Genomic DNA, 17639 nt, shown 5'->3' on the forward strand with positions numbered 1-17639 from the left:
CTGCAGTTAGGGCTCCATTTGTAAAAGGGGGGAATGAGACAGGGCAAGCTAGGGTTATTAGGCAGTTTTAGGGATAGTGCAGGAGGGGACCTCTGAAGAATTTAGGGAGGCTTCAGAGATAAGGACAACCAAAGAAATATAACCAATTCCATCAGGAAAAACAAACATCCCAGGACCAAGGACAACATTGTTAATGCTGGTCCTGGTTTCCTTCAGGTGGTAAAGGGAGGCGGAGATTGGAGAAATGGAGAGTGGTTTAATTTATGGTCACATTAGAAGGGCAGCTGTTTAACTTCAATGCAGGGATGCCCATCCAGAAGACTGGGCCATAAATTTAAAGATGCAACAAATGGGAAAAGAGAAAGCTGTTAGATAAGGAATGTGAAGATCCCCCACTCAGTAGCAAATTAAGTGAGACAGCCGAAAACTAACCAATCACAGAGAGACTGGTGAAGTTTTAGAATAATGAGGGAAAAAAAGGTATATATTCCCTGAAACACAATTCCACTTTGGCTTCCTTGCCCCTCCCAGGCCTGGTTCCCTGGCCTGGGAGTCCCACTTTATTTCTGTTCTTTTTCTCCTCAATAAACTTTTTCTTTTTCTAAACAAACCTGCCTCTTCTCGCTTGCTTGCCTGAGCGTCTGCGAAGTTCCTGCTGCGGCTTCGTGAGACACCAACCCGTGGGGGTCTAGTGGCTGGGGCTCAGTGCTGCCCTGCAGCCTGGGATCTGTTCCTGGCTGGGAGACTAGGCCTGACAATTCCGGTATCACCCAGAAGCGGTGTAGGATCCTGTATTGTTCTTAGAGTATCCTTTCTGAGAAGCAGGAAAAGTCAAGTATCTTTCTTTCAAGTATGAAACTGGGTCATGAGGGGTAGCATCTTTTTCTTTTTTTGCATTTATTTATTTTTTGGTATCTATCTATCTATCTATTTATTTTTTACATCATCGTTCATTTTTAAACAATATTTGTATCCCCCTCACCCTCTCATGTATAGTCCCCATAGAATTTCCTTCACCAGTGCACCCGTGCACCATCACCACAGTCCATGAGGGGTAGCATCTTAATGATAATACTGTAGTCAGGACTAGGGTACTGGAAGCAGCTACCCCCTGTTGTATCTCAGATGGCTTAGTCCTCATTCATGATCCAGATCTGTGAGTTTAGTGGGGTGGGGCTGGCAGGGGAGCTGGAATTTTGGTCTTATTTTTATCTACATCTTAGTAGTGATATTAGAATGGTGGCATAAAGCACCTGTCAGAGCAAAGAGTTTAAGTACGCAGGAGCTACACTAAATAAATTACCGTCAGTGATACTCTTTGAAGCAGCCACAATGAACCCATTACAGAACCAGAACTTGGTTTCTCTTTTGGTCAGATATGTGCATTGGTGTCAACACTTCATGTTTCTTCTTAAGTTTTGAAATCTTTTTGATGTCGGAGAATATAGCTTAAGGTAGCAGTAGTATTTACATATGTTATCCATGTTAGTATTTACATATGTTAATTATGTTATTTACATATAACATAATTTGAATCATGTGGATCGTGTCATTTAAAACTCTATTAACCAGACTTAAAAAAATTCACTCCATACACTGTTTTTTTTTTTGTAAATTTTATTTTATATGTATTTTACATCATTCTTCCTTTTTGTATATTGTATGCTTTCTCCCTTCAGGCATACACTAAGTTTAACAAACTGTTACTCAGTTTAAAATGTTTTTAGCGTCGGGCCTCCTCTGGTGGTGCAGTGGTTGAGTGCTGGGCTGCGAAGCTGCCTGCAGCCTCTGCAGCACCAGATTGATCCCTGCCACCGGCCAGGGCCCCACATGGCACAACAGACCTCTCCTGCCATGCCCGCTGCCTCCCCTCAGCAGTGTGTTTCGTCAGTCTGCCTGTTCTGTTTCCCACTCTGGCTTTGGTAAATTCTCTCACCCTCCTGTGCTTCTGACTGTACCCAGTGCTTGTATAAATAAATAAATAAATCTTAAAAATATTTAAAGTAGTATTTTAAAGAAACATAGTCATAATTAATTGTGGTTTCTTGAACCTAGATAACAGGTTCGTCCCATTGTTGGATGGACCATGTGACAGAAAAGCTCCTCAACACTTGATCTACAGATGCTGACCCCAGAGCAGAGAGCAGAGTAGAAAGGACAAGCTCAAAACTCAGGAAGTCTTACCTTAAAATAAAGGTTTGTAATTGAGATTTTAGGATAAACTAAACAACTGAGACAGGCTCTTTGAAGGTAAAGGGACAGTGAGTCTCATGGGAGATTTCTCTGAGGAGAAAAGAGGAAAAAATAAAAAGATGTTCCAGGAATCTGGGAAGGAGCCAAATCAGAGAAAGGAAAAGTGATGGGGATGGTCACAGGCCATCCCAGAGGGGTTGCAGGGCAGCTCGTGCAGCAGCACCAGAACCAGACACCAAAGGGTCACCTGGTGGTGGCACAGATGATAGTTTTGGGGAGTGACTTGTGTGTGCAGCCTTCACGATTTGAAGATTAGGGCCTGAGTAAGGGTGTTAGGATCTACTCAGGTGGAACTGCAGCCAAGGTTGGTGCTGAGGAGGCTTGAGAAGCCACCACCTGAGTTAAGCAGCAGCACACCTCGAAGGTCTGCATTCGGGAAAGGTGGTTTTGAGCTCACAAAATACAGTTTTAGGCTCCACATGCTGGAGCATGGCCTCCTCGATTCAAACTGTGCTCTGTCTCCTGTTGGCACCATCCTTTGGCAAACCGTTTCACCTCCCATCATCTAATCTAAAAATGTAGACAACAATGTTTGGCTTCACAGACTGGCTATGATGAATAATAAATAAGTTATTATAGGAAAAGCACTTAGAACAGGACTTGACACCTAACAAGCACTATATATTAAATGTTAGGCATTATTATATACCCTTTATGTATTTATTTAAAAATTTTTTTTAAAGATTTATTTATTTATGCATATAAGAGCTGGGGTATAGGCCAGAGATGTGGGGGGTAAGAGGATCCACCAGCGACACAGTGGGGAACAGAACAGGCAGATTGACTGAAATACACTACTGAGGGGAGCAGCGGGCGAGACAGGAGAGTTCTGCCTTACCATGTGGCAGAAATCTAACTGGCCAGAGATCTAACTCATGCTGCAGAGGCTGTGGATTGCTTCATAGTGCGGTGCTTAACCCCTTGCGCCACCAGGGAGGCCCTATATGCTTTTTAAATAGCTAATGTTTTATGTCTAGGCTGTATATGCTATTTAATTGAACTTTTAAATATATTTTAAAGGGAACAGAGCTTGTTTCACATTTAGACATATTTGGGAGTGGGGGGGAGGAAAAATATCTGCTACTTTACTTGGGAGAAATTGAGGAAACTGACCAAGAGTAATTAAGGTAAAATACTAGGTGCTATGTAATTTGAAAGTATATTAAATATAGTATGAGATAGGACATGTCCTGTTGAATTACAGAAGAAAATATTAGTCAATAGTAGAATAAACAGAGAGGGTTTCATGGAAAAGACAATAGTTGTCTGAAGTCTGAGGGGATAGATCAGACTGACAGTTAGATCAGACTTACCCTCCATTCTAATAACTATGATTCTTTGGAAGCATTTCTAATGATGCTCTAAATATGAGATAAATAGACAAAGAAGGGATAAATGTACATCAAAAAAGTGCTCCATGCGGAAAAGAAAAATATTCACTTAGGAGCAGTAAGTGGCGGGATAGCTAACCCTGATAAAAACAATCAGAAGTAATAGATAGGGAATGGCAAGTCAAAGATAACTATTGAACAGAAACATGAACTGCCCCATTTTAGCTGACTAGATGCCTCTGAAGACTGCAATGGAGAACAAGTTCTTCACCATAAAATTGTAGAAAGAAGTATAAATACCGGAAAATGACATCTCAAAGTGGGAAAATTAGCCTGACAGAGACATGCAGGCAGGGTAATGAGGTCGAGCTCATGGCCAGGAGGTTACTGGCTTCAGATATATTTCCCACTTTAATTCATGTCCTTTTGAATGGGAAAGGGAGATAAGTCAACTTAGGCAAACTCACCTGTCTCTGAGTTTCTGCCTTTCACAGATCTGTATGTGACAGATGAAGTCAGAATGGGAGAGATGGGTATCAGGCAGACAAAGCCTATTTATATTTTCCCTGTGATCAGAATCTAAAAGCTTTTTCATTCAATACATAGTATTTCCTTTCATTTTTAACAGTAGGGGGGACAACTATTGTAAAGTGCAGCACTAGGACTGCTTTGTGGAGCAGACACATCTTGAACACAGACTACAGCCTAGTCACATGTTTCCTCCCTCCTTTTCAGCCCTCTCCATCCTCATCCCCCAGTTCCCAAGCAGACCTTGGGATGCATCAATCATTGTGTCTGCTGTCCTGCAGGTGGCTTTAAAGAAAGGCATGCTTTATCTGACTATTAATTGTGTTGCTTTATATTCCTGTATTAGTGACACCATCCGGTATTTATCTTTCCCCTTCTGACTTATCTTGCTTAACATTATCCTTTCAAGCTCTAACCCTTGATATATGACTACAGAATGAGACACCAAGGGGGGAGGCCGTGGTGGAGGGTAAAAAATAGGAAGGGAGGGAGGGAGGCATGATGGTCCATGGTGTTGAAGTATGGATGAGTTGGTGGTGGATGCACGCTTGTAATACCTGACGGTGGTACCCCAATGTTACCTCATTTATAGCTAGCTAGCTAGATAGATAGATATCCTGTAGATAAAATTAAAGTGATGTTTTTCTGTAAAAAAAAGAAAGGCAACATACTCAGAATCCAAAGGATTAGCCTGAGGGTGTTATTTTTAGTCCCATGTGAATCTACCTATATTGGGTGGGAGTTAATTGGACCAGGATGGGCAATTAACTGATTCCCTCTGAGCTTGGAAGGACCTGCCAGCTCCGTGATAGAGGTCCTTTTGCTTTTTCTTAGGCAAGGCTGTTAGCTTTTCCCTGCATTTTTCATACAAGTCCCTGGACCCAGTAGTTGAGGTAACTTGAGAGTTCCTCATTCTTGAAATCAAGGATTTCAACCACTTATGCAAATCTTCAAGCTAGTCTCTTTTACCAACTAATATTTGTGGCTTTTATAAGTGCATATAAACAAATGCTACTTCCAGAGGTACTTTTACTGCTATGGGGCATTTTTTAAGATAGAAAAAAGCAAAACAAAACTCTACCAAACTTCTCTAAGTAATCTCTAATAATAGAATTTCTGAAACAAACTAGCTAACAGGAAGGTATGTTTTGGGCAGGGGCTTTGCTCGGTTTTCCTTAATCATATCATATAGTTTCCAATATTAAATTGAAGAAACCCTGGATCAAAACCCTAACTCTGTTCTTACTACATCTTTAATCACGGGAAAGATCCTTAATTCTTTTGAGCTCAGTTTTCTCATTTGTTTGTTTGTTATTGGTATAAATAAACTCTCAGGGCTCTTTGAGCTCTAATATTTAGTTCTTGGATTCCACTTAGCTCAGGTTATCCTGCCATGTAGCATCTTAACAAAACCCAAGAGCCACAAAAGCAGCTGATCCATTAAAGTTTATGAAACGGAGATCCTTTACAGAAGTGAAATTCTTTAAGTGTATTCTTTAAAACATCCCCATGAACTCCCACTATTCCCTTGGAATGGGACAAGATTCATCTATCTGCACTCTGGAAGCTGGAAAAAAATAACAATCCCTGTGTAGCAAAAGTTTTATTATAAGCATCATTTACTTCAAAAGGAAAAAATTATACATTCACTAAAAAAGAGTATAATCTGTTTTCCAATTTCCAGTTCAAAATATTAAAACAATTAAAAATTAGACATAAGACTCAATGTTAAGAAATTACAGGAAAAATACTGCTCTACTTAAACTGTTTACTAGGATAATAATTACAATTAACATTTATTGAGCCTAAAATAGGCTAGGAATTATGGTGTGCCTTAAAAATTGAAGTTCAAAAGGGTCTTATATTATAAAATAAAAGTTGGGGTCTAATTATATTCACTGTATTCTACTCGGACTCTTACCTTGATACACTAGTATTTTCCTAGACTTGCTTAATAAAAAAAGATTAATAATAAGATAGTCACCAAATGTTCCAATATTTGTATTATCTTAGAGATGAAAGGAGTGAGTTCTTATCTCATCATAAATCTCTTTTTCCAATTTGTTTTTTTGGACATAGTTCAAGTAGAACAACCAATTTATTTATGTCAGCCTTTGCTCTTTTCACTGACCTCTTATTGAACAATGTATTAGATGAAGAGGCTGGTTAGAAAACAATAGCATGCCACAGAAACCCTGACTAAGGTTCTCTATTAGACATTCACATTGCTCTCTCATTATCCTTGGCAAAGAAGATACAAGTTGGTCCTAGAAATGACAGTTTATACTCATTACTGTTCATATTGAAATCAGCTTAAGTGTAGAACATGTGTCTGTACACATAAATGTATCTATAGTTAATCTTACTTGGTAAAATAACTTGTTGCTTCCAAGTCTGTGTCTTGTGGTCGAAGATTACTGTACACATATTTCAGGTCCTGGATTCCATTAAGCTCAGGTAATCCTGCATGTAGCATCTTAACAAAACAAACACATGAATAAGGCAAAACAGAATAAATGAGGATCAAATCTTACATGGTTAAGTTTGATTACATTTACTTGGTTAATTTTACTGTTAGGTATAAACTTAAATTTACATAGCAACACCTTTCAGTTTGCAAACATTAATGACAAAAAGTTCATGTTTTTAACCTCCCATATTTAAGTAGTAGCAGAAATAATAATAAACAGGAATGACTAAAATTATCAAAGTGCTTGCATATTAATAATCTTCATCATAATTTACCATAATCCATAAACCATGATAATAGTACTATCTTCATCTTGTTTACTTTGTAGAGGCAGCATATTCAGCATGTGACAACAGAAATAATAACTCCAGTGGTAGAATTTCTGGATCCAGTATTTAAAATCTGAATAATCCTGAAAATGTCTCAATTTCTTTGAGTCTTCATTTTCTCATTTTTAAAGCAGATATAAAAATACCCAACATTTTTTTGGAGACTCCAATGACTAATGAACAAGAAAGAGTTTTATACATTATAAATTACTACACAGAAAATATGTTACAATGTCCACTCTAAAGAAGAAAAGCTTTATCCTTCAAAAATTGTAAGTGAACCATTCAGGTCAAATAGTACATAAACGGAGAGATTAAAACTCATCCCTCTGGTTTTTAATGTGATATTCTTTCATGATTCTATGACTCATACAACCAGAAAAAAATGCTTTTTCAATTTAGTGCTGATTGCATTTATTTAAGATTATCAAAGCAATGAAATAGCTAAAGATAAATTATATGAAAGATCAAGTATTTTTCTACTAAGCTTTGGAAAAGCGTTTTGTTTATATTATAGTATAGACTGGAGGGATAATAGTCTCTTCAGTTACAGAAGAAAATCTTTAAGAACAAAACATCTTTCTGAACTAAATATGAACTTTGCGAAAGGAGAACGAGATGAAAGTGGAGGAGGGAAAGAAGAGGTGGAGGGTAAAGGAGAAGGGGTTGGGGGAGGGCAAAGTGGGTGGGGATCTCAGTGACTTGAATGATAATTTCCTGCTCTAGGAATGCAGTATTGTTACAGTGGGAAGTTAAGATTAATGCTCTTAGTCCTAAAAATAAAGGATAAACTGAGAACTTGGTTATGGAGGATGGGTGAAGTTGTGATTCCGTTAATGAAGTTCAAGTGAGAAAAATGGATTTGAAAGGGTTCTCCTGCCATCCCACCCAGGCTGAGGGACTCTGTCAGACATTTCTTTGGAAGTGGAACTTAAACTTACTTCTTCCTTTCCTTGTCAACACACACATACATGCATGCACACGTACATATGCATACACTCACATGCACATATGCACACACACCCCAGGTGCCAAGTGTGGACTGCTTCAAAGAGGATGAACCCCAGCTCTCCCCCTCTCATGTGTCTGAGTAAAGGCACCAAGTGCTAAATTTGCCCTTATTGATGAATTTCATTCCTCAGAGGAGGCTTGGAGTGTGCTGACTCTGCACAGTTGAGTCCACCGAGCCTGTGTGTTCACTGATACCCAGCCATGTGGTTCAGGTGCCTCCTAGACTTGATGGAATGGGCAGCACCTTTAAAGTGGGGCAACAGGAAAGGGAAAATGTGGCTAGTACAAGTGATGAACAAATAAGCTACTTTTTAAAAGACAGGAAAATTTAAAGTTTTCTACTTCTGTTCTACTAAGTCCAAATCTGTTCTGATGGTTATGCTTAGGGAAGCAGACCCTCTTCATCATCATGTAGAGTAGTTAGCAAGATTTCTGCTGGGAAATATCTGATATAATAATGGGTGTGATAAACATTTTAAACTGGGTGAATGGTTCCCATGTTCTTTGAGAATCTTCCATTATAGCTGATATTGATTTTTTTTAATGAGAGAAAAGCTGATGAAATACAGGCTTTTATGTTAGTGAATCCAGCCAGCAACGCTCTTGGGTCTCCTACAGATGTTTTGCTTTTAAGCAAGATGGAAATTTCATGGATTATTTTTCCCACAGCTTTTCCCAGGAGTAAATAAAAAAGTACTGCGGATGTCTGGAAACGTGCTGTTCTCCACCGAGGATGAGCCACTAAATCTACAGTAGACTCACCAGACATTTGTGCCTTGTAAACCTGGGTACTGAACATTTGCAGAAGATAGAAATTATAACCCAGATCAAGTATTTCTCAAGTTATAACTGGGTCATGGAGTAATAGATTGAGTTAACATAAAAGTCAATTTGAGAGAGAATTGGGGGAAATACAGAAAACCCACGTAGGTAGAAAATCATCCTTTGCAAACTTGTATTTTGCTTTTCTTTTTTTGGGGGGGATGCTAAAGAGTCTTTAAATCTTTACTGGTGCTTTGATTATTTACAGAGTTCCAAATGACAGAAACATGAAAAGAAGAAAATCTGATAAATGGTAAGAAACTAATACAACACACTGCTGTTTTATGTGTACTTCTCCATTGGCCTAGTTGGTCCATATTACTTGTGATATCTATTTTAGTTTCTGTGAGAGTCCAAATCTAAGATAGGTCTCTTTCACTGCCAAGTTTTCCTTCGTAATTTATACATCACAACTTGAATAATAAAAACAGGGAGAATTTTTGGATATGCTATATACTAGAAATCATTAATATCTGATTTTAATATTATTTTATGAGAAATTATTTCAGTATTTGATTACAATACCATATGTCCAATTCCAACAATGAAATATTATATAAGCTCTTTAATAATTAATATATGATTTTGCTGAAATACTTTTAAGGAGGGTGGTTAAGTTTATTAAGCAAGAGGGAGCAAAAAGTCCATCAATGGCTTTCTGAATTCATTTTTTCAAAAAGCTCTTTTCACATTTCTTTAACATTAAATGTCAACATCAATTTAGTGTCATCTGAGAAATAGCATAAATTATATTTGTGCTTTTCTGTTCTAGTTTATTTTTGAAATGTCTGTGATTGGTACAAGTAGTTGTTAGAATATGGTACTGCTAGTATGTAGTTATTTTTGGCATTACTGACATTTAGAAATGCTGGGCACCTCAGTCATTGTTGTACATGAAGTTTATCATCCTTATTAAAACAAAAATTATAAGACTCTGAGTCACATATGTTAATGTTCCCTCCATAGTTTCTGGCATATAGTAAGTGTTCATGAGCTCATAGATTCTTGAGTAGAGCCTGCTAGAACCCAAGAGGATATCAGAGTTGATGCTATGTGCATATTTATTATGTAAATGGAGTCAAAGTCATGGATTCAGTCCTTGTATACTTCCCTTTGTAGTATGGACATAGATTATGAATCACAAGCCATCTCATCACCATATGGACTAACAGGATTGTGACTAGAATGCAGATATACCTCTTTTTTGGCTATTATTGGAAACCCAACTTGAAGATTTTGAAGATGTATAGATGCTTATATAGCTAGTTTACATATGAAAAAACTGAAATGATTTCTCATAAAATAATTTCTAGTATACAATATATCCAAAAATTCTCCCTGTTTTTATTATTCACATATGACTAGTGAACATTTGAAATGTGGTCAGTAAGACTAAGGAGTTGAAATACAAATTTTATTCAAAGTAATTAATTAAAATTTAAATAACCATATGTAATATGAGGATATTGTATTGAACAATGCCTTATAGATTAACAAGGATCTAATACAATTGATTAACTAAACCTTATATATGGGAGGAAAGGTGCTAAGTGCTTTATATTATTTGATCAGGTTTATATAAAATGTATATCATTTAATACACACATAGTGTCTGTGAAAAGCTTGCACTGTTAGGCCATTTATTCAGCAACCCTACAAGGTAAATGCTAATATCTTTATTTAATAGATAGATGTAGCCAGTAAATTCCAAGCTAGGGTTCAAGCTCAGGAAGGCCTGACCACCAATCCTATACCCTTACCAACACTGAGTAGAATTGCCACCATCTAAAGACCTACACCAGTTGTTCTTAGTGATTGTACTGATTCCAGACACCATACTGATTTACCAAAGGTGATTCTTTCCTCCAGTTTGCTGCAATTACTAGTGTGTATGTTTGTACTCAAAGACATCACTACATTCTTTCCCCAGAAGATAATTCTAGATCTTTCTGCAGATTCGTCTCCCCTTACCTGTATTTCTGGTTTCCATCTCTATGTATTGGACAGTAAATAAAACATTGATCATTAGAGAGCATGTAGAATCATGACTCAGTAAACCTGATGTATGCTGCTATATGTGCTGTCTCTAGTGAATTGCTACTAAATTACCTTAACATTTTTAATCCTCAATTTCTTAATCTGGAAAATAGGCAAGTGAACAAAGGGTGAGATTGGGAGAGGAAGCCAAGCATCACTGGGTCACCATATTGTGGAAATGAGGTAGTACTTTGGAGGCACTTTTGAAAAATCCTAAAGCATAACACAACTGATACAATTTTATAAACTACTGTCCTTGATATTAAAAAAAATACACACTAAAATAAACTCTCAATATATCAATATTATTGTGAAAGAAGTTTTTGAGAAAATAACTTTAATGTAATGAATTCTTAAGAAATATGTTTCTAAACTGTACAATGGTACTTTTTGTCTGTTCATTGCTTGCCATTTTGAATAGCTCTTTGGGGAACTCCAAGTCTTTAGTAAAAACAGACTACTGAAAGAGAGACATAAATGAAAATTATTATTTTTGTTATTTCCCCAAAAGACTTACCATTTCCAGAAGGTTCAAGAGCAGTTGGCTGTGCTTTCTGACAATGTTATAAGCTCGACAGCAAAGCTCCACAAAATCTTGGAAATGCTGTGGTTTTTTCCCACCTTCTGTAATGAAATACTCCATCTCTGATGTAAAAATAAAGGGGGCTCGGTCCCTATAAACCAAAATTAATAGCAATTGTAAGCCTTAGGAAAAACTGTTAGAAGGTAACATCTTATTTCCATATGATTTTTTTTGTTGTTGTTATTCTCTTTCTACTCTAATGATGAACTTCCTTCATTATGAGAGAGCTGCAGAAACTTGCTAATTGCAGGCTTTGAATTAAGTAGCTACGATGTAACAGAAAGGGGAGCGCAAGTTATTTTATAACACATACAGTGTATCAAATATTTACTTTAGAATGAGAAAATTACACATTAAAAATAATATAAAGGCCAATTAATAATGAAGGTGCTACAGAAAATAAATTTACTGCTGAATTTGAAGTGACAGAACACATCATGTATTTGACCTCATGGTACTTTTCTTTTTTTTTTAAGATTTATTTATTTATTTATATAAGCACTGGGTACAGTCAGAAGTGCAGGAGGGTGAGAAAATCCACCAGATCCAGAGCGGGGAGCAGAGCAGGCAGAAGGACCGAAGTACACTGCTGAGGGGAGCAGCGGGTGGCATGAGAGGTCTGCGCGCCATGTGGGACCCTCACCCGGTGGCTGGGGATTGAACCAGTGCCGCAGAAGCTGTGGTCAGCTTTGCAACCCAGCGCTCAACCACTGCGCCACTGGGGAGGCCCTCATGGTACTTTTCTTTTAAGTATTTTTTTCTTAAAGACTATGTTGACCCATTAGAAACACGTTCTAGGTAAAAGTGAAGGCAAGTAATGCCAAATTCTTTCAGAAAGCAATTTATGAAAAAAAAAAATAGATGTCATCAATTAACTGTCATATGCTTAGGAAGGGAAAAAAGAGGTAGTTACATTTCATTTTACACTAAACCCAATAAAAATACTTAACAGAAGTTTGAACAGACCATGCTGTAAGTAAGGGTGGAAAAACAGGGAAAGAACCAAAGAAACAGTGTAATTTCTACCATTTTATCAGTTTTTCTCATATTCTTTGAGATCTGAGATGAAGCATTAACATTGGCTGATCTAGCACAGTGGACTCTAATTGCTTGCACAGTATTTCAGAGGACATTAATAACTTAAATCTCTTTTGCTGTGGATATTTTATTTTATTACTGCAATTTTTAAAATTGTGTGATCCAGGCTATTACTGAATATCAGGAGGAAAGGACAGTATATCAATAATCTTATGGGACCTGCCGGACCTGCTGTGTCTCAATTTCATTTCTAATATGAGGATAAGTAATATTTAGCTCTTAGAGTTACTGTGGATTAATGAAGTAAATGCACACAGACAGAGTGCTGTAGATTCATGAACTGCATGAGGTGAGGATCTGCAGAGGGCAGCGACTACAGGCTTTGACACCAAATTTATGGTTCTGTTATAGGGCAACCCTGATATAAAACAGGTTGCCTGACTGTGGGTCCTCACCTGCACACTTGAAAGGGACTTACACCACAGGTACCCACAAAAGGTTAAGAAAAAAGGTTATTTATAAGGGAAGGGGAATGAGGAAATGTACAACTCAGGGAAAATAAGAGGGAGATAAAGTCTTAAATGTGTCCTACCTGTTCCGCCAATCTGGAATCCCAAATGACCTGCCAAGACCAAACCTGCCTGGCCAAGAGCACAAACCAAGTGCCCAAGACCCCACTAACATGACTGGTTTTTATTTACAGAGAAAATGGCTGCTTAACTCCACCCTTAGGTCCTCGCAACATCTCTTTGGAGATCATGGGATTTGTAGTTCCCAGTGTCTTGATGGAATGGGGGTGGCATCCACAAAGCCTGTATGGAGTTTGCTCAGGACTTCCTTTCCCCCTAACCACATAGTTCTGTGACCCTGGACATATTACTTGTGCTCCCTGGGCCTCAAGTTCTTTCCCTAACATGGGAATAAGTACATTTGGCTCCTAGGATTGTGAGAAGAGTAAATGGATTGTAGAAGAGCTCAGAGCAGTCTGGCATATAGTAAGCACTCAACAAATGTTAAATAGTGTCTGTTCCCAATCAGTCAAGAGTGTTTTCAGAGCTGAACCTTCTCCTAACTAAATCTCCTTCTCTCTTCAAAAATGCCACCAGTAAAATCTCAAGCTTCTTCAAGGTTTGATTTATTCCCAGTTGCTCCATGTAATGTCTTTGACTGCATAAGGCTTTAAGTACACTTTTGAATTTGCTAGCATTTTTTATTTATCACCCAGCCATATAGTCATCACTATTCTGACATTTTAATAGTTTTATTTCAGACTTCCATAATCTGAAAAAGTTTGAATTTTATATATAACAATTTTCCAATGTTTTTTTTTTCCTTTTTTATACATTAGCTACATTGAGCGGAGCCTTCAAAGTAATTGTATGTCTTCAACTTTACAACTTTCTGAAATTTTCTCTTCTAACATAAAGGATATGATTTTCTCTCTTTAACAGAGAAAAATAATTGACCAAATTAACTTTTCTTGGAAAGTTTTTGTAGTTATGCTCAAGTTCATGTGATAATGCATTTTCTTCCTCTATGGTAATCACTATTATAAATTAGATGAAAACAGGGCCTCCCTGGTGGCACAGCGGTTGAGTGCTGGGCTGCGAAGCTGCCCACAGCCTCTGCAGTGCTAATTCGATCCCCGGCCACTGGTGAGGGTCCCACATGGTATGCAGACCTCTCCTGCCTCCTGCTGCTCCCCTCAGCAGTATACTTCCTTAGTCTGCCTGTTCTGCTCTCCGCTCTGGCTCTGGTGAATTCTCTCACCCTCCCGCACTTCTGACTGTACCCAGTGCTTGTATAAATAAATAAATAAATCTTAAAAAAATAAATAAATAAATTAGATGAAAACATACCACAGCAGAAAGTCAAACAGGCACAAACCCAAAAATCCACATCCAAATTAGGGAAAATATAAACTAATAATAACACTGCATAAACATACTTTAACTGCTTTTCAGCAGGCCCAAAGAAAGAAAATACTTCATCTTTTCTATATGATTTTCATGATTAATTTCTATCAATTTTTAAAATAACTTATAATCAGGCTACATTTTTCTTATAAGTGAAAAGAAGCTTCAAATGTGAAATGGAATCCTATCCCATCTCTGTAAGTTTTAGGATTCATAGCTGTGATGTGGGCTTTCAGTTCGGTCAAATGTAAACCTAATTCTATTCTAGGTCACAGAATTAATATACCAAAACTTATATCTGAAACTTTGACCCTAGGTATAAATTGGTTGTGGTAAGAGAGAAGCTTGGAGACCATGTGATCTCTTAGACTCTGTACTATCATTGCATTTTGAATCATGTTAAAAATCTATTTTATAATTGTACAGATATACTATAGAAATTACATGACAGCTGCTGTTCTCTTTTGTTCCAGATTAATATTTTTACCATCACTTAAACTTAAGTCTAAGTCATACTGTTTTTTACTATGTATCTTTTACCAATATTGTTACCACTTTTGTACGTGTTTCTCACTCTCTCTTTCTTTTACCAGTTGCTCTAACACTTACCGACCTTTCAGGACCAAAAATTTTTTTGGAAAGAAGTCCTTTCAAATTAACCTGTACTTTACTTACTTCTCTCCTATTTTGCTTTCCTTCTTTATTTAGCCCCCCAGCTAACATATTTTATTCCTTATAGTCTCTAGTAGTCTTATGATTATTTTCCTAAATGATCTGTGTGATTTTCAAAGGAAGAAGAAACATTTTACCTTTCCTTTATATATTCTTACTATCTCAAATGGCATTTGATGATATCCTTTTACATGCAGTGACTACAACAGTAAACAAGCAGCTCACACAGTGAAGAATAGGTGATTATTTAACTTTATGTGGACAGGCTGTGAGAAAAAATGATTTGATATGATTTTTTGGGCCAAAATTAATCTTCTTATTAATTGATCAACCTGAAAATTATTATTCTGTAAAAATGTTGAGAATATATTATATGTTTCCAATAGACAAAGGTTGGTGGTTTAAAAATGTTCATGGAGAGAAAATGAAAATGTGGAGGGGACCCAATGGACTATGGTGGAAGACTATGGGTCAGTTGGTGGTGGGTGGAGCGGGGTGACACAATTCTGAAGAGTAAGATCCTATGTCTCTTAATCATACACAGTGTTGTAAACCAATGTAACCTCAATGAAAAATCAATCAATTAATAAAATGTGTATGTACTTGGGTTGTTCAATGAGTTTCAATCTAGGGTTGTTCAATGAGTTTTTAGGTCTTAAAAATCTTTTACTCTAAGAGAGACAATGTTAAAAGGATAGGAAAAAAATTGCAGATGAGGGATAATATTTGTAAAATAAATAGCCAACAGGGGGCTAGAATCTAGAATGTATAAAGAACCCTCAAATTTTCAGTCCTTTTTTTTAAAAAAAAAAATAAAGCAGTCTAACTAGAAAATAGGCAAAAAGTGTAAAGAGACGTTTCATGGAAGAGGATATGCAATGGTAAATAAGCATATGACAAGATATCCAACACTATCAGCCATTAGAGAAATGCAAATTAAAGCCTCATGAGATACCACTCTTACCTACTAGAATGCCTAAAAAAAACAAAACAAAACAAAAAAACTGACAATATCAAATACTGGTAAGGATGTGGAGAAACTGGATCACTCATGCATTGATTGTAGAAATGAACCTGTCCACAGCCTCTGCAGTGTGAGTTAGATTCCCTGCCGGCCAGGGAGATACCTACATGGTACGGCAGACCTCTCCTGTTTCACCTGCTGCTCCCCTCAGCAGTGTTTTTGGTCCATCTGCCTGTCCGCTCTCTGCTCTGTCTCTGGTGAATTCCCTCCCACCCCTCTGGCCTGTGCCCCAGTTCTGTTATAAATAAAATAAATCTTAAAAAAAAAAATAAAACAGTGCAGTAGTAGGTAGTACAGTAAAATGTAGCCTTTTAAACAGCAACAATATATGCAGCAGCAACTATACATGCAACTGCCACACAATTCAGCAACATGCTATTGGGCATTTGTTTCAGAAAATGAAAATGTATGTTCACACAGATACCTATCAAGTTCACAGCAACTTTATTTGTAATGGCTAAAAACTGGAAACAATCCAGTTGTCTTTCAGTGGGTGAATAATTAAACAAACTTTGGTATAACCATACCATGGAATATTATTTGTCAATAAAAGGAAAAATTTTGATACATACCACAGCTTGAATGGTATGGATTCCAGAAATTACACTGTTTGAAAAGTCAATTCCAAAAGGACACATATAAAATACACATATAAAATACACATGTATAGATCTTATATATAAGCATATGACTGTAACTATGATATAATGTAAATGACTCCATTTACATAATTAAATCATAGTAAGGGAGAACAAGTTAGTGGTTGCCTGGGAGTCACTCTGGAGGAAGGAGAGGGGTGTGGGAAAGTGCATGTGCCCACAAAATAGCAGCCTGAAGGAATCTGGTGGTGATGAAACTGCTCTGTGCCTTGACTGTGTCAATATCAGCATCTTTGTCTGTGGTATTGTAGTATAATTTTGTAAGGTGTTACCATTGACAGACACTGGTAGAGGGTACTTAGGATCTCTTTATATTATTTCTTAAAACTGTCTGTGAATCTACAGTTACCTCAAAATAAAATGTTAATTAAAATTCTAGTAGATCATGTGGATCTAGATATTGATAGAAACCTTGGATATAGCTGGTACTAGTTTGGTGTAGACAGTGGTGTAAGAACAGAAGAGGGCTGGGCCTCCTTGGTGGCGAGGTTAAGTCTCAGCTCTATCACAACAAGAGTGATGATGAAACTCAGAAGGCAAGGGGGAGAGTGTATTTTAAGGAAGGTATAATTAACACTATGAAAATCTAATGAAAAATAGGTAAAATGAGGAATGAATATTATTGGATTTACACACTATTAATGTCACTGTGGATCTTATCAAATAATCAAGCATGAAGGTGTGAAGCCGGTTATGGGAAAGGAAGTAAGGAAAATGAGGGCAAACATTTAGACAACTCTGTCAGGAACTTTAAGCAAAATATCATGAACACTGGGGTGGGGGGTTTGAGACAAAGTTATTTAAACTTCAGGGAGACATATTTTAAAGGGTTATTTAAGAGGGAGAAAATAAATATGCAAGGAAAAATGAATTATTGATAGTATAATGTATGATAGAAGGTGGGAGGGAAATGACTCCAAATTACAGATTGAAGGATTGGCTTTAGAAAAGAAATACTGATCTATT

General features: G+C 37.1%; 1 protein-coding gene across 1 annotated transcript in view; it reads right to left on the minus strand.

Moving 5' to 3' along the window:
• PIK3C2G (phosphatidylinositol-4-phosphate 3-kinase catalytic subunit type 2 gamma) overlaps positions 1–17639 on the minus strand; it is a 312676-nt gene that overhangs the window by 84794 nt on the left and 210243 nt on the right. The window contains exons 24-25 of the mRNA XM_054696764.1: positions 11299–11455; positions 6479–6588 (exon numbers count right to left, since the gene is read on the minus strand). Coding sequence (XP_054552739.1) covers positions 6479–6588; positions 11299–11455 — 267 coding nt within the window. The remainder of the gene's footprint in view (positions 1–6478; positions 6589–11298; positions 11456–17639) is intronic.

Source organism: Talpa occidentalis, unplaced genomic scaffold (assembly GCF_014898055.3).
Source record: "Talpa occidentalis isolate TD23 unplaced genomic scaffold, MPIMG_talOcc4v2.1 talOcc4.16, whole genome shotgun sequence".
NCBI lineage: Eukaryota > Metazoa > Chordata > Mammalia > Eulipotyphla > Talpidae > Talpa > Talpa occidentalis.